We start from the raw sequence: 23,721 nt of genomic DNA, 5'->3' as shown, positions 1-23,721 counted from the left end.
TCTCCCTTACACTGCTTTTAAATTATGTATAAAGTAATGGTTAATGAACAATAAAGATAATTTAAAACAGTGTAAGGGAGGTAATCCAAATACAACGTTTTGGTTACTTCCCTTACACTGCTTTTAAATTATGTTTAAAGAAATGCATATTTATAAAGGAAGACCAGTAAAAATATCTGCAAATGTTGCATCTTTTTTTTTACAAAAAAATCCATATGAAAGATTTGACACTATATTTTTAATTCTATTATAAAATAGATTAAGTTAGCACTATGGTAAATTTAAATGGGTAATTATGGTTGCCAACTCCATTGGAAATTTGAATTGAGATTTTGACCATATCTTGAGGGAAAGAATTTTTTGGGGGAAAAAAGGGGGGGGGGATAAAAAGAAATTGTGGGGGGTCAATTTTTCTCATTTCAGATTTCAGAAATTAAAAAGAATTATTCTTCAAATATTATTTTTTTTTCAAATTTCAAATATTGAAAAATTTCAAGAAGTAATCTTTAATTGCACAGTATGGCGCATTAGATTTGTAAAATCTTTGATCACATTTATTTATTTGTTATGCCGAATCTAACAGTGTATTTAGATTTTTAATTTTGGGTCCAGTTTTCAAATTGGTCTACATTAAGGTCCAAAGGGTCCAAAATTAAACTTTGTTTGATTTTAGCAAAAATTGAATATATGAGGTTCTTTGATATGCTGAATCTAAACATGTATTTAGATTTTTGATTTTTGGCCCAGTTTTCAAGTTGGTCAAAATTGGGGTCCAAAATTAAACTTTGTTTGATTTCAACAAAAATTGAATATATGAGGTTCTTTGATATGCTGAATCTAACCATGTATTTAGATTTTTTATTTGTGGACCCCGTTATCAAATTGGTTCATATTGAGGTCAAAAGGGTGCAAAATTAAACTTTGTTTGATTTCATCTAAAATTGAATTATTAGGGTTCTTTGATATTCCAAATCTAACCGTGTATTTAGATTTTTAATTTTGGGTCCTGTTTTTTAAATTGGTCTACATTAAGGTCCAAAGGGTCCAAAATTAAACTTAGTTTGATTTTAACAAAAATTGAATTCTTGGGGTTCTTTGATATGCTGAATCTAAACATGTGTTTAGATTTTTGATTATGGGCCCAGTTTTCAAGTTGGTCCAAGATAGGGTCCAGTATTTAAACTTTGTTTGATTTCAACAAAAATTGAAATATGGGGTTCTTTGATATGCTGAATCTAAACATGTATTTAGATTTTTGATTATGGGCCCAGTTTTCAAGTTGGTCCAAATTGGGGTCCAAAATTAAACTTTGTTTGATTTCATCAAAAAATTGAATTATTGGGGTTCTTTGATATGCCAAATCTAACCGTGTTTTTAGATTTTTAATTTGGGTCCCGTTTTTTTTAAATTGGTCTTCATTGAGGTCCAAAGGATCCAAAATTAAACTTAGTTTGATTTTAACAAAAATTGAATTCTTGGGGTTCTTTGATATGCTGAATCTAAACATGTGTTTAGATTTTTGATTATGGGCCCAGTTTTCAAGTTGGTCCAAGTTGGGGTCCAAAATTAAACTTTTTTTGATTTCAACAAAAATTGAATATATGGGGTTCTTTGATATGCTGAATCTAACCATGAATTTAGATTTTTTATTTGTGGGCCCCGCTATCAAATTGGTTCATATTGAGGTCAAAAGGGTCCAAAATTAAACTTTGTTTGATTTCATCAAAAATTGAATTATTGGGGTTCTTTGATATTCCAAATCTAACCGTGTATTTAGATTTTTAATTTTAAGTCCGGTTTTTTAAATTGGTCTACATTAAGGTCCAAAGGGTCCAAAATTAAACATAGTTTGATTTTAGCAAAAATTGAATTCTTTGGGTTCTTTGATATGCTGAATCTAAACATGTGTTTAGATTTTTGAATATGGGCCAAGTTTTCAAGTTTGTCCAAGTTGGGGTCCAAAATTAAACTTTGTTTGATTTTAACAAAAATTGAATATATGGGGTTCTTTGATATGCTGATTCTAACCATGTATTTTGATTTTGGACATTGGACCATAATAGGTAAATTAAAAAAATTGAAGTTCTTAGACCACATTCTTTCTGTGTCAGAAACCTATGCTGTGTCAAATATTTAATAACAATCCAAATTCAGAGCTGTATCAAGCTTGAATGTTGTGTCCATACTTGCCCCAACTGTTCAGGGTTCGACCTTTACGGTCGTATCAAGCTGCGCCCCAGCGAAGCATTTTATTAATGTTTTGCAAATTTATTTAAGGTCGAGGTATTCAGCAAGTTCAGAAAAAGCGAACAATTTATCCTGAATGGAATACATGTTTTGATGCTCATTTGTATGATGGCAGAGTTATCAACCTTGTTGTCATGGAGAAACCAAATAGATTTTTAGCAGAAATAACATTATCAGCAAAAGTATTGGCAGAAAAATGCACAGATGGAAATATAGCAACTGCCTGGGTAAGAAAAAGAAATACTATTTACGGTCTTTTTGGCCTTAAACACTATCCTGTTATTTTCTTTTTTGTTGTAAGGATGTATAAATACCCTGCCACGTCCAGTCTGTTTTTTTGTTTCTTGTTTTTCTGCTCTGTATCGATCTGATGAGTTAAGCCCTTTTCAACTGATTTTGATATTTTGTTCATATGTTTTACTGTTACACCAGGTCCCAGGTCAGGGGAGGCTTGGATGCCCGCTAACATGTTTTACCCTGCCACATTCTGTTTGTGCCTGTCCTAAGTCAGTAGCCTGTAATTCATTGGTTGTCGTTTGTTACTGTATATCATATTTATATTTCATTCATAGTTTTTACATAAATCAGGCCATTAGTTTTCTCGTTTGAATTTTTTTACATTTGTCATTTTGGGGCCTTTTATAGCTGACTATGCAGTATGGGTTTTGCTCATTGTTGAAGGCCGTACAGTGACCTATAGTTGTTAACTTCTATGTCATTTGGTATCTGGTGGAGAGTTGTCTCATTGGCAATTATACCACATCTTCTTATTTTTATATATAAATACTTTTTGGCCAATTTTAATTGTGAAATATTTCGATGAAGGAATATTGTCCATCAATTGTTTAAAAAGAGAAACTGTGTTTAATATTTCACTTCAAATATTGACACTAAATGGTGATTATACAATATTTGAGAAAGGACCGAGTATAATTTTGAGTCCTTTTTAATTTGAAAATATAAAATATGCAATATGACTCTAACTGTATCATTTATCTCAAAGCCAAGTATTAACTATTTCAAAGAAACATCTTTGCTGATTGCTTGTGGTAACATAGTGGTTTATTTTGATGCCATCAACAGACTTTTTTTTAGAAAACTGCAAATTGCAGTTATTATTTTGCCATATAAGTAAGGGATATCAAAGATGGCATAGCTTCACCCAGTGAGCAATTCAGGCTCTTAGGAGCTTCTTGGTTTTTTTTTGCCCCCACCATAGTGGAGGGGGCATTAAGTTTTACCCTTGTCCGTCTGTACGTCCGTCCCTACGCCCCAAAATTAGTTTCCGTTCTCTAACTATAATTTGCCACATCCAAATGTTATGAAACTAATACACAATGCTTATTACCACAAAACACAGATCAAGTTTGAATTTTGGTGGCGTCACTTTCACCGTTTGAAGTCGAAGGGGAATTTAGGTTTGCACTCCGTCTTTTTGTCTATCTGTCTGTCGGTCGGTTGATCGGTCGGTCCGGCAGTCCGGCAAATCAGTTTTCCACACTTTTTTTCTTGGTGCTTGAAGATATTGATTTGATATTTGGTGTATTGTTTTATCATGACAAGTTATAGATCAAGTTTGAATTTTGTTCCGGTCTGACCATTTCCTGCAGAGTTATGGTCCTTGAACTTTGAAAATTCACTCAAATAATCAGTTTCCACACTTTTTTTTTGTCATGCTTGAAGACATTGATTTGATGATTGGTATATAGTTTTATCATGACAAGTTATAAACCAAGTTCAAATTTTGGTCTGGTCTAATGATTTTGTGCAGAGTAATCATGGTCCTTGGACTTCGAAAATTCACTCAAATAATCAGTTTTCCTCACTTTTTTTCGTCATGCCGGAAGATATTGATTTGATAATTGGTATATAGTTTTATCAAGACTAGTTACAGATCAAGTTCGATTTTTGTTCCGGTCTGATGATTTTGTGCAGAGTTATGGTCCTTGGACTTAGAAAATTCACTCAAATAATCAATTTTCCACATTTTTTTTCGTCATGCTTGAAGATATTGACTTGATATTTGTTATATAGTTCACACCATGACAAGGTTTAGACCAAGTTAGCATTTTGTTCCAGTACAATGAATTTTTAACCGGTAGGGGACTATGTATTGCCAGGCAATACTCACAGAATGCTTGTTGTTTTTTACATAAATTAGGCTGTTAGTTTTCTCGTTTCAAATGTTTTACATTTGTCATTTTGGGGCCTTTTATAGCTGACTATGCGGTATGGGTTTTGCACATTGTTGAAGGCCGTGCCATGACCTATAGTTAACTTCAACGTCATTTAGTATCTTGTGGAGAGTTGTCTCATTGGCAATCATACCACATCTTCTTGTTTTTATATGTCTATGATTCAGTACCTTTTAGATATGACAACATTTTGTATTTTGATACATACTTGTACCTTCATTTATATTATAATGATAATATATAAGCATAATTATATAGTATTCATTACCTATAACAGCTGTTATTATGTGGTAACGCTGGAAGATTCTGTTTTGTTGATATCTGATCATTTGATTAATTGCCACAAAGTTCTGTTACAGTATCTATTCAGTATGTACATATATGACATCTGCACTGGCCACTGCCATGTTGAAATATCTATAATTGAGACAAAACAGAAACAGTTGGTATACAAATAATTATGGGTGGGAGGGTGTGTTAGCTGCACCTAAAACTGAGCTTTGTAAAAATTCCAAAATGAGTAGAGAAAATATCAAATCAAACTGTTCAACTGGTCAGAAATTTTATCCAACTGCTGTAGATAAACCATAGTCAAGTCATCAAAGTGTAAAGTAATTATTTAAAATATACTTACAATCAATTATGATCTGAATTCCACTTCATGGCTATTAAGAAAGTGTGGCCTAGAAATTGTATACATATTGTTATTGTAGTGAGTGATTTGAAAGATTAAAGGTGCTTATTTTTTAACTGCTTAAAAAATGTCCCAAGTAAGTTTTCATACTATTACTTTTAAAAAGTCTTTTATATTTATAAGAAAAAGACATCTGTTTGAATTCAAAACATGTAATTTTCATTAAAATATATGTGAAGTTACAATTTGGTTTCAATAAGTTTCCATGGGGAGATAATCTAATATTTTTATACGACCGCAAAAAAATTTTGTGGTCGTATATTGGTATGACGTTGGTGTCGTTGACGTCCGGCGTCGTCCGAAGACACATTGGTTTTCGCACTCTAACTTTAGTTTAAGTGAATGGATTTCTATGAAATTTTACCACAAGGTTCAATACCACAAAAGGAAGGTTGGGATTGATTTTGGGGTTATGGTACTAACAGTAAAGGAATTAGGGGCCAAAAATAAGCATTTTTGTAACTTCCAGACATAACTTGTGTGTTTGTGTATGGATCTCTCTGACATTGTACCACAAGGTTCCATATCACAACAGGAATGCTGGGATTGATTTTGGGGGTATTTGCCTCAAAATTTTAGGAATTAGGGGCCAAAAAAGGGTAAAAAAACAAGCATTTTTCTAGTTTCATGACAATAACTTGTGTGTAAGTGTATGGATCTTTCTGAAATTGTACTACAAGGTTCCATATCACAAAGGGAAAGCTGGAATTGAGTTTGGGGGTAATTGCCGAAACGTATAGGAATTGGGGGCCAAAAAGGGGCCAAAAATAAGCATTTTTCTAGTTTCCAGACAATAAATTGTGTTCAAGTGTATGGATCTCTCTGAAATTGTACTGCAAGGTACCATACCACAAAGGAAAGGCTGGGATTGATGATGGGGGTAATTGCCTCAATATTTTAGGAATTAGGGGCAAAAAAGGGGCAAAAAACAAGCATTTTTCTAGTTTCAGGACAATAACTTGTGTGTAAGTGTATGGATCTTTCTGAAATTGTACTACAAGGTTCCATATCACAAAGGGAAAGCTGGGTTTGAGTTTGGGGGTAATTGCCCTAAACGTTTAGGAATTTGGGGCCAAAAGGGGCCAAAAAACACATTTTTCTAGTTTCCAGACAATAACTTGTGTTCAAGTGTATGGATCTCTCTGAAATTGTACTGCAAGGTACCATACCACAAAGGGAAGGCTGGGATTTTTTTTTTTTTCCTTTTAAAATTTTCCATTTTAAGTTGGTTATTTCTGATTTATATTTAAAAGCAAATAATAATGATATGGTAGGAGATACACACCAAACAGGATGTGTAAATTATTATATAATAAGTATTGTGTAATAGCAAGAAATTTTCAATTGCACAGTATTGCACAATAGCAAGAAATCTTCAATTGCACAGTATTGCGCAATAGCAAGAAATCTTCAATTGCACAGTATTGCGCAATAGCAAGAAATATCCATAGCACAATATTGCGCAATAGGAAGAAATTGTCAATTGTACAGTATTGCCCAATAGCAAGAAATATTTAATTGCACAGTATTGTGCAAAAGAAGATACTTCATATAAATTGCTTATTTCTTGACCAATTTCAATGGGGTTTTATTCTTGAATTCTTGGGGTTCTTTAATATGCTGAATCTAACCGTGTATTTATTTTTTGGATTTTGGGCCCCGTTTTTAAATTGGTCCACATTGAGGTCCAAAGGGTCCAAAATTAAACTTTGTTTGATTTCATCAAAAATTGAGTTATTGGGGTTCTTTGATATGCCGAATCTAACCGTGTATTTAGATTCTTAATTTTTGGTTCCGTTTTCAAATTGGTCTACATCATCGTCCAAAGGGTCCAAAATTAAACTTAGTTTGATTTTAACAAAAATTGAATTCTTAGGGTTCTTTGATATGCTGAATCTAAACATGTATTTAGATTTTTGATTATGGGCCCAGTTTTCAAGTTGGTCCAAATCGGGGTCAAAAATTAAACTTTGTTTGATTTCAACAAATATTGAATATATGGGGTTCTTTGATATGCTGAATCTAACCATGTATTTAGATTTTTGATTTTTGGGCCCCGTTATCAACTTTGTCCACATTGAGGTCAAAAGGGTCCAAAATTAAACTTTGTTTGATTTCATCAAAAATTGAATTCTTGGGGTTCTTTTATATGCTGAATCTAACCATGTATTTAGATTTTGGATATTGGACCATAATAGGTGAATGTCCAATTTAAAAATTTTTAAGTTCTTAGACCACATTCATTCTGTGTCAGAAACCTATGCTGTGTCAAATATTTAATCACAATCCAAATGCAAAGCTGTATCAAGCTTGAATGTTGTGTCCATACTTGCCCCAACTGTTCAGGGTTTCGACCTCTGCGATCGTATCAAGCTGTGCCCTGCGGAGCATTTTATTTAATATGAAATATTTCTTATTTTCCTTTAAAACTTCATGAAAAAATATTAGCTAAACTACCAGTATGTATTCTAAATTTGAATTTAAAGACAGCTTTGAAGCATGTGTAGAAAAATAGCATTTTAGAAGAGGTCATTCAAAGTTTGGACATTTTTTTTGCAATTCAAAAATTACTCTTATATCTTAGCTTTCAAATGACCCCTTACAATAAATATATTTTTAAAAAGTTTAGGCCACAATTGCATAACAACCATGAAGTGGAATTGAAGTGTTTTGAGGTTGTAAGTATATGCTTTATTTTATCACTGGTTAAAAATTCTGACCAGCTGAACAGTTTGATTTGATGAAACAAATTGCAATTTGGTCAGAATTTTCATGGAACTGCTACAAGGTGGACAGCAAAACTTACAATCAAGTCATTTTTAAACAAAATTGTGATCAATATTCATTTCAACCATACAGAAAAAAAATGTCATATAAGAAGCCAATTTCAGGATTTTAGTATAGTGATACAGGGTTAATTATCCCAGGAAATTAGGTTGACCTCAGCATATGGCCTCAGTAAAAAATTATATTCTTAGATCAATAAACCCTTGTATCCACCTTATCAAAATTCATTAATCTTGTAATGAATGTAGATGACATCCTCTCCATACTGTCTCTACAGTAACTTTAGGTTCTGGCTTACCAGTGTAAATGTCCGTAATTGTATAATGACTACACACAGTTTCTCACTGGTGTCTCTTCTTACATAAAGGTATACACAGACAGGCTGGTATTGGCCACTTTTTCAAAATGTCAAATATATCAATGGGGTGTTTCACAGAAATTTTATTATATATGGGTAGAAGTTTATTTGTCAATGGGTCAGAAATGTTCATTTTCTGCTCAATATATGAATGGGTTATGATTTTCCCATGAAATATGTATAATAGGGATTATCGCAAGAATTTGATATATAAAAGGGGGGGGTGGGGTTAAACTTCAGCCAGTTGTCTGTACCCATATTTGTATGTTGAGCCACCTGTACAGTTACTATTCAGTAACTAAGGATCATCTATCTGACCATTGATTACATTTATGTTACTGGTATGTTGAGCCCCATGCAGTTTCTATACAGTAACTAAGAATCATCTTTCTGACCATGGAAGTATTATATTGACAGGAACTACAACGATTTATTAGAATAAAAAATGAAAATCGGCCCAGAATTATTTATACTACAACCTTTTAAAGTAGTAAGTGACTATTTTATTTCTTACAAGGGTTAAGTTTAAACTGTCATAATGGTGTGTTCTGGTTACTGCCGAGTCAAGAAAATGTTCTGATATAAATATACACTGTGACGAATCTATGAATATATATAGTAAAGAGCCTGGATTAGCCTGGAAAGTAGAAAAATTTTCAGTTTTATATTTGAAAAATTATGCGACCAAGGGCTGAAAACATAGAAATTATATATAAAAAACATAGAAATTATATATAACAAAAATAGTAAAAAAAAGACGCACCTCGTTATATATATGTATGTGCATTTTAATTTTTTGACATTTGATTCAAAACTGCTAAAATATTCATATATGAATGAATTTTGTCCAATAATATACAGCCGGGGTCAGTATTTCTATTTGTACATTTATGAATATGCCAATCATGACTTGAGATTTGATGTAGGGTAACGGAATCTACCGAGGTTTGCCGATTGTTGTTTCCTTAGAATTTATGACAACTTTCAATTTCTTCGTTTATTTCTGTAATCGTGAAAGCAAAAGAGAATGAGAATAATACTCTGATGTGTAAATAACATACCATGTTTCAAGTTAACATGTCATTAAATTGTGCATGGCATCACAGATAAAATGTTTGAAGTCAGGTCGTAGTAGTTCCTGTCAATATAATACTTCTGTAATCTGACCATTGTCTTTTATGTTACTGGTATGTTGAGCCCTTGTGCAGTTTCTATACAGTAACTAAGGACCATTTATCTGACCATTGTTTTCTTTTACAGTTATCCTGGTATAGGAATTCAAATTAAATTCTTTTGATTGATTAATGACTATTTGTTTGTGAAAAAGCTTTCTACATCTAAATTTCATTTCTTTATTTATGTTGTTGGATTGCTGTCTCATTGACATTTACCTCACTGTGTCCCCACATCTCCTTTATTTTATATTAAATACTTGTATGCATTTGTGAACTTAATTTGGCACATGCTTTCTTTAAATTTTTGCATAGATTTGACACAGCTCTTTTAATTTCAATAATAAAAGAGGGCTTTGTTTGTCTCAGTACTCTGTTTAATGTCTATATAAAAATAAGGAGATGTGGTATGATTGCCAGTATATATTAGATCTGGAATAATATTTTGCGTTTTAGTAAATATTTTATACTTTTAGAAATCTGATGCAAATTGTTGTTTTTGCAGTTCCTATAGTTCATAGAGATAATCCAGGAAAGATTTCTAGAAATACAATACATAATTATAACCATGAGTTGGATTTTATCGATGATATAAGTTGTCTGAAACGCCACCATGAAGACATTACAAGGATAATTTCTCCAGGGATTTATAATTACACTGAAATATGACAGTTTATTCAGTTTAGCTGAGGTTTTTTTTTTTTATTAGTTCTTCAAAAAAGTTAGTACAGTTTATACAACGGAGATGACCTTTAAATCAGTTGTAGAGAAATATCTGTCTCTGTATCTCAGTGGAGTTCCTATTAACACTGCCTACGTCAGTGGTGTGATATTTGATCATTAATGCCATCTTATAAAGGGAATTCCCCTGGGTACTGTTAATCTCTTTTAGTTGATATATCTGTAAACATCTGATGTTAAAAATCCCATAGGAGACAATCTTCTATGGAATTTTCGCTTTATATCAATAGACTTGTTTTCTATCTAATCCTGAGTCTTGCTAAAGAGATTTCCATGAACTTCATTTAATAAAAAGTAGTCATCAATCTTGTTAAATTCTCTATTCTGTTCAATATTGAATAGTTTTTTGCATGCAATGCTTCCTAACAGCTCATTAAAAATTGATCAATTTGTCACTTCTAGATTATAAAATAATACACAAGTGAAGTAATTTCTTGGTAGTATCAGAGTATGAAATACTTGTACAAGGAAGTAATTTATTGGTAGTATCAGAATATAAATAAATAAATAGTACCGGTAGATACAGTGTATGTCCGTGTGACTCAATTCAGATGGCAAACTTTACGTTTTGTGTACTGAATACCTGTCATATCATCATTTAGAACAAAATTTAAATTTTGTTTTTTCACCTGATACAATGACCGTTAATGCTAGCTGGTAGTGTTTGTAGTCAGTTGTCTTAATTTTTATCCTGCTTCAACTGGAACCTTGGAAATAGCCATCCTTTCATGGAGTGTGTTCATGGAGCTTCAAAACTGTTTGCAATGTACTAAGCTTTAGCCCAAACTATATAAATCTATTGCACAAACCATTAATGATGATCATTTTAACATATAAATGTATACTAGGCCTTTAAGGTCCAATTGTTAAGGATGTTCTTTTACTTAATTTGCTGTGAGGACCACACCTACCAACTAGGTTTGCTTTCATCGTTATGATGTCAGCTGATCGTCAATGCTATGGATTATTTGGGCTGTTCCAATCTTACTCCCACGTTCTTTGCTTTTTATGAATGAGTTACCGATGTCAGACGGTGTAAATGATGTCATTGAATGATGAAGTAACGATATAAGCATTCTACGGGAAAACGCCAGATTTGAAACTGAAAGTCGTCAAAACATGAAAACATTAACAAACGATGATAAGAATTTGTTGAAAGCCTATTTTCTTAAATAAAAGTAAGATAGTCGTCCAAACCTGTCTTGGAATATTACTGTAAATCATTTAAGCATGTCACATATTCAGTTTTCTTTGTATTTTACGTCAATATTAATAGTGTGTTCAATTACAGGAACAGCAAACATTTCCTTTCACCTAGAGTACTTCGAAACAAAAGAACTGCTTACTTTGTCCTATTAGAATAGTAATAATTCATGGGGCTTGAATTTATATTTATTTTACCATGGGTTGACCTTTTATGCTGATATTTTACCCCTCCCTATCGCTCGAGGTAAAATATGTGGCATAAAGGGTCAACCCGTGGTAAAATCACAATAAATTCAAGCCCCCAAGACATATTTCTTAAATATACTGACATTTGGATGTCTTTTTGTGTATTTCTGTGTCATTGGCATACACCACATCTGCTTTAATAATAACATTATGATCCTTTTCATGATCATTGAACTACTGAGAAAAGATGACATAGTTGGAAGGAGATACCTAATGGGTGCTACAGGGTCTTTTAGTCTCAAATTAAGCAGAGCAGTGTTTAAGCCTTTGTCTTGTTACCTGTGATACATATTAAATGTGTTACAATCCTTGGTGGGTTGCCACCCTATCTTGTATTTTACAGTCAGTTCTAAGATTAATAGGCATAATCTAGCATAAGAGATGAATTCCAAACAATAGTAACATTTACTAGACAACAGATGAGTTTTAAAGATTTCGAATAATGGATGGGTACTTGAGTTGATGTTTCTTCTGACAGGAAATATCAATGATATAATTGAATTAATCACGGAATACACTTAATGTTTAGAAGATTGATTTATTGCAATTAATTCTTTATTCTTCTGTGTAATAGGCTTTAAGATGCTACTTGTAATAAAATATCTAGAAATGATGTTATCAGAAACAATAGCTATTGCCATATTGAACACACCATTACTGTCAGTTCACCATTTTTGACCCCAAACTGAACCTCTTAAACCAATTTCAAATTCATACCTTATGAACACCTATAACTTATGAACTTATGGTAAAGTGCAGTGATATTAAAAGTTCAAAATCAAATTTTGCAAAAACCTTGGTGGTCTCTCAATAGCATGTCTTCCTCTAGTGCCGGAAGTTGTGGGAATTCAATCTTTGGCTTGGTCATGAGAAGCATTATTGCATATACAAGTATGAGCTAAACTGGACTGGTCAGAGTCATCTGTTGACTTCTGCCTTGTGAATAATCATGTTGATAATCCAGCCAGTAGACTTGTACAAAGCAGGGTTCATATAAAAATGAGGAGATGTGGTATGATTGTCAATGAGACAACTATCCACAAGAGTTCAAATGAAGTCGTAGTAAGCAATTATAGGCCACCATACAGCCTTCAATAATGAAATAAATCCAAAATTGTAGGCTATGAAAATCACTAAGATGAAAAATGTCATATTCATATTCATATGAAATTTGACAACATGTTCTTGTCCTATCATGCATGTAATATTAGCCACTGGATGGAAAACACCAATTCATCTATCCATCCATCCAATCATCCAAATTTACATTTTAGTGCTAAAAATGGCAAAATTCAAAATTCAACCTTACCAAAGACCTGAAAAGAAAATATGCATACAAGTTTAATGTACTGGTGCAAACAGATAGATGGGTTTAACTATAAATAAATATCATTTTGTATGCAATAGATAGGAGGGGGATAAATATCATTAATACATATCCGATGTGGATATGAAGATAGAACTACATTCGATATTTATTATTGGGAAACATTGGGTTTCACATAGATGTAATTCCATATTTTGGTTGATATAGGTTTTTACTTTCATGTTACCAAATGTAATTGTATATCCTGTATGTATCAATAGGTCGTATTCTTGAAAGTCCTTTCTTAATTATTAAAGGCTTTCATTTTTTTGTATATCAATTTTAGTTAGAAAATCATAAACAAGTACATTAAACTTAAGTATGAGAATTTTAATAATTTACAATCAGCTAATAAGCATGAAACTATTTATTAAAGTATCCTTAGACATATGTTCATGTGCCATCTTATAATAAATATGTGCAACTTATGCATACATTTATATTATCGATTGCTTAGTGAAGTGCACTTAGTGCCTGACTTATCTGTTATAACAATTTCTTACAGTAAAAGAAGCAAAAAAGAATAGGCGTATCTGTAAAAATTACCTACGAGATTATCACTTAGTTAATGATATGGTTTACATTGTAAAATGGATGGCAACCCTATGAAGAGTAATTAGTGAAGTTGTTTTTCAGATAAATGATTTCTGCAGCAAGTATCACAATCTGGAAAATAATCATTGATAAATAACTTCCTTAGGAATATTTATTTTTTGTCTAAACACACATGTAGCATTTCTGAGCTCATTGTAATCACGCTGACACCAGTTTCCTGCTTGGTACATTCTCACCAGATATATGTACCTTTCATGTATATGTCTTAATTACATGATGATTACTATAGCATTGAAGCTTTAAATTGCATCACATGCGGTAATTCTGCTTGTTTTTGTATATCACTTATGCTTTCTTTACAAGTATAGGAGTTAAAAAAGTTTTTGTAAGTTTTGTAATATGATTACTAAATTTTGTATTTTGAGGACTATAGATTAGTTACTTTATGGAATTCCTTACACCAATAATTTACTAGACCTATGCCCTTTAAGCCAATAGTTTAGAATATGCCATGCAAATCTGTTAAACTAAACACTTATCACAATGAATTTATTTGAATTCATCCTAGAAGTGATTTAAGGATAGGTTTATTTTTTATTGACTATTAAACTGTTACCTCTATTCTTCATTCTAGGTGTTAATTAATAAAAGCTTATGCCTTTCCCAAAACAATTCCCAGGATTGAAATGTGCTGTTTCCTTTATTGTTCATATCTTTTATACCTCTGTCTAGTGGTCTGACGTTTCTGTCTGTGATGTTTTGCATTTTCATCTTCATGGTTCAATAAATGCATAAAAAAACTATATATAATATGCTGATTATGCAGAATCAGTACCATGTCTGTCAGACAGGATTCACCTTACATTGACCTCATTTAACTTTCAGTAATCAATATGAAGTTTTTCTTGATTGAGAGAGTTTCTCTGACAGGTACCTGCCTGCCTGACAGGGTTCATCTGAACATGGTTTTAATGAACAATGTTAAGGTTTCATGGTTAGGTCAGTTTTTTGATACTATATAAGTTATATATATAATTTGTGTGTAGAATGATTGTAAGGGATTCTGGTCTGTCTGACAGGGTTCATCTGATTGACTATGGAAAAAACTGATGAATCTTTAGTATTCTTAAAAGCTTATATCATATAATTTTTGAGCAATAATTTATAATATTTTTGTACAAAAATAGAAGAGAAAATTTTAATTTTGGTGTATCAATTCATGACACAAAACCACTACATGCACATGTAAAGCCAAATTAAAAGCAATTGAACAGTCCTTTTATTGCTGTTCTTTATTTCAAATTCACAATGGGTCTTAATAGGTCAATAATAGGTGTTAATTGGATAAAAATATAGAATGGACACCAACATTAACAATAAGTTGTTAGTTATGTCAAAGATATTTGTGCTATGCAGAGAACAGTTTGTTTACATATTTAAAACAACATGGCACTGCTTTGTATTACAATTTAGTTATGTCACTATCTTTTTATGCTTTTTGTTTTAATTTTTGTGGGTTTTTATGTCCCCACCGTAGGCAACAGGGTCATTAAGTGTTACCCTTGACCGTCCGTCTTTCCGTCCTTCCATCTTTCCGCCCGTCTGTCCGTCCCATTTTTGTTTGTTTGAAGCTTGAGCGGGGGCATTAATGTCATCAGACACAATTCTTCTTTTATTTTGTTTTTATTTTTTCCATTTAATGACAATTTTGTTCTTTTTTTTATTGCAGTTAGATTTGAAACCATCCGGAAGATTACAGATACAAGTCAGATTTTTTTCAGAACAAGAAGGTAAACCCATACCTTATTGTAAGCTTTTAAAGGCCCCAGCATGACAAAATGGGACACAATTCAAAAGAGAAAAACTGCCTGATTAATGGTAAAAAACAATTAACAAAGAACAAATATGACACACAGCAAATAACAACAAACACTAAATTACAGGCTCTTCACTTGAACAGACACATAAAATATTGGGCAGGGTTAAACATGATAGAGAGTGCTGAACTCTCCCCTTACGTTTGGACAGTGGCATGGTGTAACAGCACATAATGACAAACTGTAAAACTGTAAAAGTAAGTTGGAAAGGGTAAGACTCGTCAGACTGGCACATAGCACTAAAAAAACCCAACAAAAATACAAACAACATTATGTCTCAATCTAACAGTACTTACAATTTCTGAAAGCTACTTCAACACCAACACTGACCTCAAATAAAAGATAAACCATGTTTTCCAAATATACATCCCTACAAATCCAACTGATTTAGTATAAAGACATTACTGCCTGAGAAAAGCATGACCTTGTGCAATGACAAAATATAATTGTCAACAGGATAGACAATACCCTTTGATAACTGTATAACAATACATATTTAGTTATGTTTTAATTTATTAAAAACAAATCAATTTTAAGACCTCTTAGGACAATATTAAAAGGTCATAGGAATACAAAATATGAACAATTCAATCGAGAAATCAAATAGTCTGATGTATACAAAAAATAATTATGGCAGACAGCAACCATAGACAATCACTGGATAACATGCTCCTGACTTGGGACAGGCACATAAAGGAATGTGGCACAGGTAAATATGAGGTGGGCCTTCAACCATTTCCCTTACCTGGGACAGTGGTGTACCTGTACAACAATCAAACTGTAAAAATCAGTAGAGAAGAGGCTGGACTCATCAGATTGGTTTTAAGATCAAAAAGCAACAAAATATCAAAAGATACAAAGTACTGTCCTAAGACTACTCACAGTAACTGAAAGGAAGTTTAAAGCCCAATTTCAACTTGTAATTAAAATAGATTAAAACCTGTCGGTGTTTATAAACTTATGAGTTATATACCATCACTGTAGTAGTATACAGATACTATTCACTCAATTTGAAAAAACAATAAACAATTTACGTCTTTTTTCTTTGAATATTATTTTAATTATCATATTCCCTTTTATAGAACAAGTGCCATTTATTGATACTGAGAAAAAACAAGAGACAGGCGGCATAACACGCAGACGAGGTGCAATCAAACAAGCTAAAGTACATGAAGTCAAAGGTCACCAATTCATTGCAAAGTTCTTCCGTCAATTTACATATTGTTCATTCTGTAATGAGTTTATATGGTTAGTATTGATCTCTTAAGGTCATATTTCATAACAGGTTACATATGAACAGCCTTACATATTTGTAGAAGATATCTTGTTTTCAAAGTGTAATATTACTTTGGTATTTGTTGGTATTTATAAATGTTGAAAATGATCCCTAACTCATATGAATTTGAGAAATTATCCTCTATCAGTTCTAACCAAAGATCTAGTATCAAACACATTCTGAAAATGTATTCTACTATAGGATAACATAATATAAACAGTTGATAGGCAGCTTAAAAAGTAATCATAGTATATTTAGGACATTCTATGATATATTTATTGATTTTGGACCACTTCTATTTGAATTATTAAGAGATATCCATATCATATTTCAACTAAGTGATTGGCTGAGGCATTCCAAAAATTACATTTTATTTCCGTATAAAATGCTACTTTTACTCTATGTGCTCTCTGTAACAACATTTAACTCATAATTTTATGGTTGTAGCATAAAAATATAATTATAAGAATCGAATGCTTCTTTTTTGTTAATTTATAGGATTGTAAAAGTGTTGAACATGCACACATTTTTAATATGAAGTGCTTCCTTTATACAAAATGTGCTTCAGTCAAAGCTTTTTACACCCCAACTTAAACAATTTAATACAAAAAGAAGCATTTAGTTCTAAAGTGAAATTTATTTTTTATGTCCCCGTTATCCTTTTTGTGTTACCCTTGACCGTTCGTCTGTCAGTCTTTTCATCCATTTTTTGTTTCTGCACTCTAACTTAAGTTTGCCACATCCAAATTTCATGAAACTCATACTAAATGCTAAGAATCAAAACAAGCAGACAGAGTTCGAATTTGTGCAGTGAGTCACTTACCGTTCTAGCGTTATGCCCCTTCATAACTTGGAAAATGCAAATTATTTTGGTTTCCACACTCTTAAGTTTGTCTCATCCAAATTTTATGAAACTCATACACAATGCTCAGTACCACAACACGTAGACAGAGTTCAAATTTGGGTTGTGAGTCATTTACTGTTCTAGTGTTATGCCCCTTATTAACTTCGAAAATAGCAAAGCTTGAGCGGGGGCATTAGTGTCCTCAGACACATTCTTCTTTTATTTGAATTTGGCTTGGGGTATTTGGCATGAAGGTTTATGACCATAAGATAACAAGCCCTGTATCATCATGATCATCACATGGCCTTGACCTTTGACTTAAAGGTCAATAAAAAAAAAAGTTTATTCTTTGGTTTTGGACGTTTGCCAAAAAATCTCAGATTTTCTTACAATGACACTAACATTGAGATAGTAAAGCAGTTTAACTATTTGGGAATTATTTTTACTAAAACAGGGAATTTTAATATGACAAAAAAAACATTTATCCGATAAGGCCTTAAAAGCCATGTACGAAGTCCTGAAAATGGGAAGGATGTATCAGCTTTCCATAAAATGTCAGCTAGATCTTTTTGACAAAATTGTCAAGCCCATTCTGGTGTATGGGTGCGAAGTATGGGGTTTTAGTAATAATGAGGTATTAGAAAAGATACATTTAAAATTCTGTAAATTACTTTTAAATCTGAAATCCTCAACACCAAATTATATGGTTTACGGGGAACTAGGTCGCCATCCGGTTGACATAGATATAAAAGTTCGAGCAGTATTATTTTGGGCAAATTTGATTTCCAGCAAACAAGCAAAGTTTTCCTTTATATTGTAACAACTTTCTCGCCATATGAATGCTCATTATAACATGCAGACTAAATGGATTCTATTTGTCAAAAAAATATTTCAAGATTGTGGTTTCTCATATATATGGGAAACACAAAATTTTATAGATAAAGATTGGTTAAAAACTGTTATAAAGCAAAGATTATTAGACCAGTTTCTTCAGAATTGGAATTCCCTTATTCAAAAATCATCAAAAGCTATTAACTACAAAATTTTTAAGAAAAACTGGGAATTTGAGGAATATTTTAATATTTTGAACTTTAAAGATGCCGTTGTTCTTTGTCGATTTCGAACAATTAATAACAAATTGCCGATTGAAACAGGAAGGTGGCAAAACGTATTGAGAGAAAACCATGTTTGCCATCAATGTAACAATCGACAAATTGGTGACGAATATCACTATATATTTGAATGTACTTTTTTCTATCAAAAACGTAGAGTATTTATCCTCCTATTTTGTACAACAACATAATACATTTAAATTCTCGGAACTTATGTCAAGTACACAAAAACCAGTCCTGAAGAAACTTTGTTTATTTATAAAAAATGTTAATACTTTTGTTTGTCCTCCTGGCTAGTGACTTCTGTAACCTCTCTCCTTGTTTTGTATATATTGTAAATAGTTATTGTTGTTATCTCTGTACTGATGTAATGCATTGGCTTTATGAGAATAAAAAAAAGAAAAAAAAAAAAAAAAAAGACAGAGAGAAAAAGAAAAAAAAAAAAGTAAGGCTTTTGATAATTGGCATCACCTCAGGATGATGTGTTTTGTAACATTGAAGATGAACTCTGATCGTTACTTTTGACTTAGTTATTTCAATAGATGAAAGGGAGATATTTTCTTTTATCCACTGAAACAGTTCACCTAGTTATCATAGCTAGAATAGACATCCATTTTTCAAAAGATAAATTTGATCCATCAGATTTTATGCTGATCCTGTAACTATAGTAGCTTTGTATGTCATTTATTACTTCTATATTTTTGATACTGTTTAGAGGCTTTAGAGATAATGTTTGACATACATTTCAAGCTTTTGCTATTTTTACATAACAAACTAGAAGATGTGGTAATAAATTGAATGTCTGCTAAAAATTTACATTTTTATTGTGACAAATTGAAGTTCTTTCAAACCGGTGTACATAAATTATTATAGTGGCAAAATGTAATTTTATCAAGTATCAACTACATCGCAAATTGTAAGGATAAATGTAGGAAGTGACCATTACTTTAGTTGTGAATAGAATGTGGTTTTATTGTTAGAACATCATAAAAGTCATAAAATAAAATAAATTTTACTTGAAATGTATCTCTGTTTTCCATGCATTCTGCGGTGCTAAAAAAAGTGAATCAATTATTTATAAAAACTTTGGTACTGCTTTTTTTGTAGTCTCAGTACTCGTCTTCTAGGGATAATTCATCAAAAGTCAACTTGATTTTGTATATGTTTGATTTTGATGCAATTGATGGGGCATTGGGACTTATAATTACTAAAGTATACAAACTGACAGATCACTGATTAATGTTAATCATAAAATAATAGCTGACAGCAGTAACTAGTCATTTCTGATATTTGTTTACCATATTGATCCAGGCAATATTGCATTAACTGATCATTGTCCTGGATGCTTTATTGTCTGTTGTTGAATGACAGAAGAAAGACATTTCAGTTGGGACAAACATCCATTGATTTTATAGCCTGACAAGTATCAGTTAATATCAAAACAACTTTTTTTATAAATCTCATCATTTCAAGTTTTCTTTCTATTGTCAAAATATATATAATTTCCATAAAACCTTTTTGCTTTGAAATAATTTTATTCGTAAATGATGAATGTGAAACAGTTTAGGGAGTTCCTGCAAAATTTAAGGATTTCATGTACGAATTACGACTATCTGGATCATGTCTTGTTCGTTGTTTGTTCACCTATTTTTATACAACCGCAAAAATTAAAAATTTTTTGGTCGTATATTGGTATGACGTTGGCGTCGTCGTCGTCGTCGTCGTCCGGCGTCGTCCGAAGACACATTGGTTTTCGCACTCTAACTTTAGTTTAAGTGAATGGATCTCCATGAAATTTTACCATAAGGTTCAATACCACGAAAGGAAGGTTGGGATTGATTTTGGGGGTTATGGTACCAACAGTTAAGGAATTAGGGGCCAAAAAGGGGCCAAAAATAAGCATTTTTGTAACTTCCAGACAATAACTTGTGTGTAAGTGTATGGATCTCTCTGACATTGTACCACAAGGTTCCATATCACATAGGGAAGGCTGTAATTGATTTTGGGGGTAATCGCCTCAAAATTTTAGGAATTAGGGGCCAAAAAAGGGGCAAAAAACAAGCATTTTTCTAGTTTCATGACAATTACTTGTGTGTAAGTGTTTGGATATTTCTTAAATTGTAGTACAAGGTTCCATATCACAAAGGGAAAGCTGGAATTGAGTTTAGGGGTAATTGCCTGAAACGTTTAGGAATTGGGGGCCAAAAAGGGGCCAAAAATAAGCATTTTTCTAGTTTCCAGACAATAACTTGTGTTCAAGTGTATGGATCTCTCTGAAATTGTACTGCAAGGTACCATACCACAAAGGGAAGGCTGGGATTGAGTTTGGGGGTGATGAATCATAAGGGGGTTCAAAAAATTTGGGGGGGGGATTTTTTTTTTTTCTTATTTTTTCTTTTTTTCTTTTTTTTTTTCTTTTAAAATATTCCATTTTAAGTTGGTTATTTCTGATTTATATTTAAAAGCAAATAATAATGATATGGAAGGAGATACACACCAAACAGGATGTGTAAATTATTATACAATAAGTATTGTGCAATAGCAAGAAATTTTCAATTGCACAGTATTGCACAATAGCAAGAAATCTTCAATTGCACAGTATTGCGCAATAGCAAGAAATCTTCAATTGCACAGTATTGCGCAATAGCAAGAAATATCCAATAGCACAATATTGCGCAATAGCAAGAAATTGTCAATTGTACAGTATTGCGCAATAGCAAGAAATATTCAATTGCACAGTATTGTGCAAAAGAATATACTTCGTATAAATTGCTTATTTCTTGATCAATTTCAATGGGGTTTTATTCTTGAATTCTTGGGGTTCTTTAATATGCTGAATCTAACCATGTATTAAGTTTTTGGATTTTGGGCCCCGTTTTTAAATTGGTCCACATTGAGGTCCAAAGGGTCCAAAATTTAACTTTGTTTGATTTCATCAAAAATTAAATTATTGGGGTTCTTTGATATGCCAAATCTAACCGTGTATTTAGATTCTTAATTTTTGGTTCCGTTTTCAAATTGGTCTACATAAAGGTCCAAAGGGTCCAAAATTAAACTTAGTTTGATTTCAACAAAAATTGAATATATGGGGTTCTTTGATATGCTGAATCTAACCATGTATTTAGATTTTTGATTATGGGCCCAGTTTTTAAGTTGGTCAAAATTGGGGTCCAAAATTAAACTTTGTTTGATTTCAACAAAAATTGAATATATGGGGTTCTTTCATATGCTGAATCTAACCGTGTATTAAGTTTTTGGATTTTGGGCACCGTTTTTAAATTGGTCCACATTGAGGTCCAAAGGGTCCAAAATTTAACTTTGTTTGATTTCATCAAAAATTGAATTATTGGGGTTCTTTGATATGCCGAATCTAACTGTGTATTTAGATTCTTAATTTTTGGTTCCGTTTTCAAATTGGTCTACATAAAGGTCCAAAGGGTCCAAAATTAAACTAAGTTTGATTTTAACAAAAATTGAATTTTTAGGATTCTTTGATATGCTGAATCTAAGCATGTGTTTAGATTCTTAATTTTTGGTTCCGTTTTCAAATTGGTCTACATAAAGGTCCAAAGGGTCCAAAATTAAACTTAGTTTGATTTCAACAAAAATTGAATATATGGGGTTCTTTGATATGCTGAATCTAACCATGCATTTAGATTTTTGATTATGGGCCCAGATTTCAAGTTGGTCCAAATCGGGGTCCAAAATTAAACTTTGTTTGATTTCAACAAAAATTGAATATATGGGGTTCTTTGATATGCTGAATCTAACCATGCATTTAGATTTTTGATTATGGGCCCAGATTTCAAGTTGGTCCAAATCGGGGTCCAAAATTAAACTTTGTTTGATTTCAACAAAAATTGAATATATGGGGTTCTTTGATATGCTGAATCTAACCATGTATTTAGATTTTTGATTATGGGCCCAGTTTTCAAGTTGGTCCAAATCGGGGTCCAAAATTAAACTTTGTTTGATTTCAACAAAAATTAAATATATGGGGTTCTTTCATATGCTGAATCTAACCGTTATTAAGTTTTTGGATTTTGGGCACCGTTTTTAAATTGGTCCACATTGAGGTCCAAAGGGTCCAAAATTTAACTTTGTTTGATTTCATCAAAAATTGAATTATTGGGGTTCTTTAATATGCCGAATCTAACCGTGTATTTAGATTCTAAATTTTTGGTTCCGTTTTCAAATTGGTCTACATAAAGGTCCAAAGGGTCCAAAATTAAACTAAGTTTGATTTTAACAAAAATTGAATTTTTAGGGTTCTTTGATATGCTGAATCTAAACATGTGTTTAGATTCTTAATATTTGGTTCCGTTTTCAAATTGGTCTACATAAAGGTCCAAAGGGTCCAAAATTAAACTTAGTTTGATTTCAACAAAAATTGAATATATGGGGTTCTTTGATATGCTGAATCTAACCATGCATTTAGATTTTTGATTATGGGCCCAGATTTCAAGTTGGTCCAAATCGGGGTCCAAAATTAAACTTTGTTTGATTTCAACAAAAATTGAATATATGGGGTTCTTTGATATGCTGAATCTAACCATGTATTTAGATTTTTGATTATGGGCCCAGTTTTCAAGTTGGTCCAAATCGGGGTCCAAAATTAAACTTTGTTTGATTTCAACAAAAATTGAATATATGGGGTTCTTTGATATGCTGAATCTAACCATGTATTTAGATTTTTGATTTTTGGGCCCCGTTATCAACTTTGTCCACATTGAGATCAAAAGGGTCCAAAATTTAACTTTGTTTGATTTCATCAAAAATTGAATTCTTGGGGTTCTTTGATATGCTGAATCTAACCATGTATTTAGATTTTGGATATTGGACCATAATAGGTGAATGTCCAATTTAAAATTTTTAAGTTCTTAGACCACATTCATTCTGTGTCAGAAACCTATGCTGTGTCAAATATTTAATCACAATCCAAATTCAGAGCTGTATCAAGCTTGAATGTTGTGTCCATACTTGCCCCAACTGTTCAGGGTTCGACCTCTGCGGTCGTATCAAGCTGCGCCTTTCGGAGCATTTTA

The 23,721-nt window shown here is 32.1% G+C and overlaps 1 protein-coding gene and 1 long non-coding RNA gene across 5 annotated transcripts in view; one reads left to right on the top strand and one right to left on the bottom strand.

Moving 5' to 3' along the window:
• Positions 1–23,721, top strand: part of LOC127739366 (protein kinase C delta type-like) — a 99,164-nt gene that overhangs the window by 45,193 nt on the left and 30,250 nt on the right. For all 4 annotated transcript variants that reach the window (XM_052251090.1, XM_052251066.1, XM_052251074.1 and 1 more), the window contains 3 exons: positions 2,278–2,474; positions 15,297–15,357; positions 16,527–16,692. In XM_052251090.1, coding sequence (XP_052107050.1) covers positions 2,278–2,474; positions 15,297–15,357; positions 16,527–16,692 — 424 coding nt within the window. The remainder of the gene's footprint in view (positions 1–2,277; positions 2,475–15,296; positions 15,358–16,526; positions 16,693–23,721) is intronic.
• Positions 5,687–23,717, bottom strand: LOC127698464 (uncharacterized). Its single transcript, XR_007980847.1, has 2 exons — positions 23,586–23,717; positions 5,687–7,394 (listed from the first exon to the last, which is right to left on the bottom strand). It is a non-coding gene; the product is annotated as an uncharacterized LOC127698464 (long non-coding RNA).

The sequence above is a fragment of the Mytilus californianus genome, unplaced genomic scaffold (genome assembly GCF_021869535.1).
Source record: "Mytilus californianus isolate M0D057914Y unplaced genomic scaffold, xbMytCali1.0.p SCAF_1, whole genome shotgun sequence".
Classification (NCBI taxonomy): Eukaryota; Metazoa; Mollusca; class Bivalvia; order Mytilida; family Mytilidae; genus Mytilus; species Mytilus californianus.
This window is presented reverse-complemented; position numbering and strand designations above follow the sequence as displayed.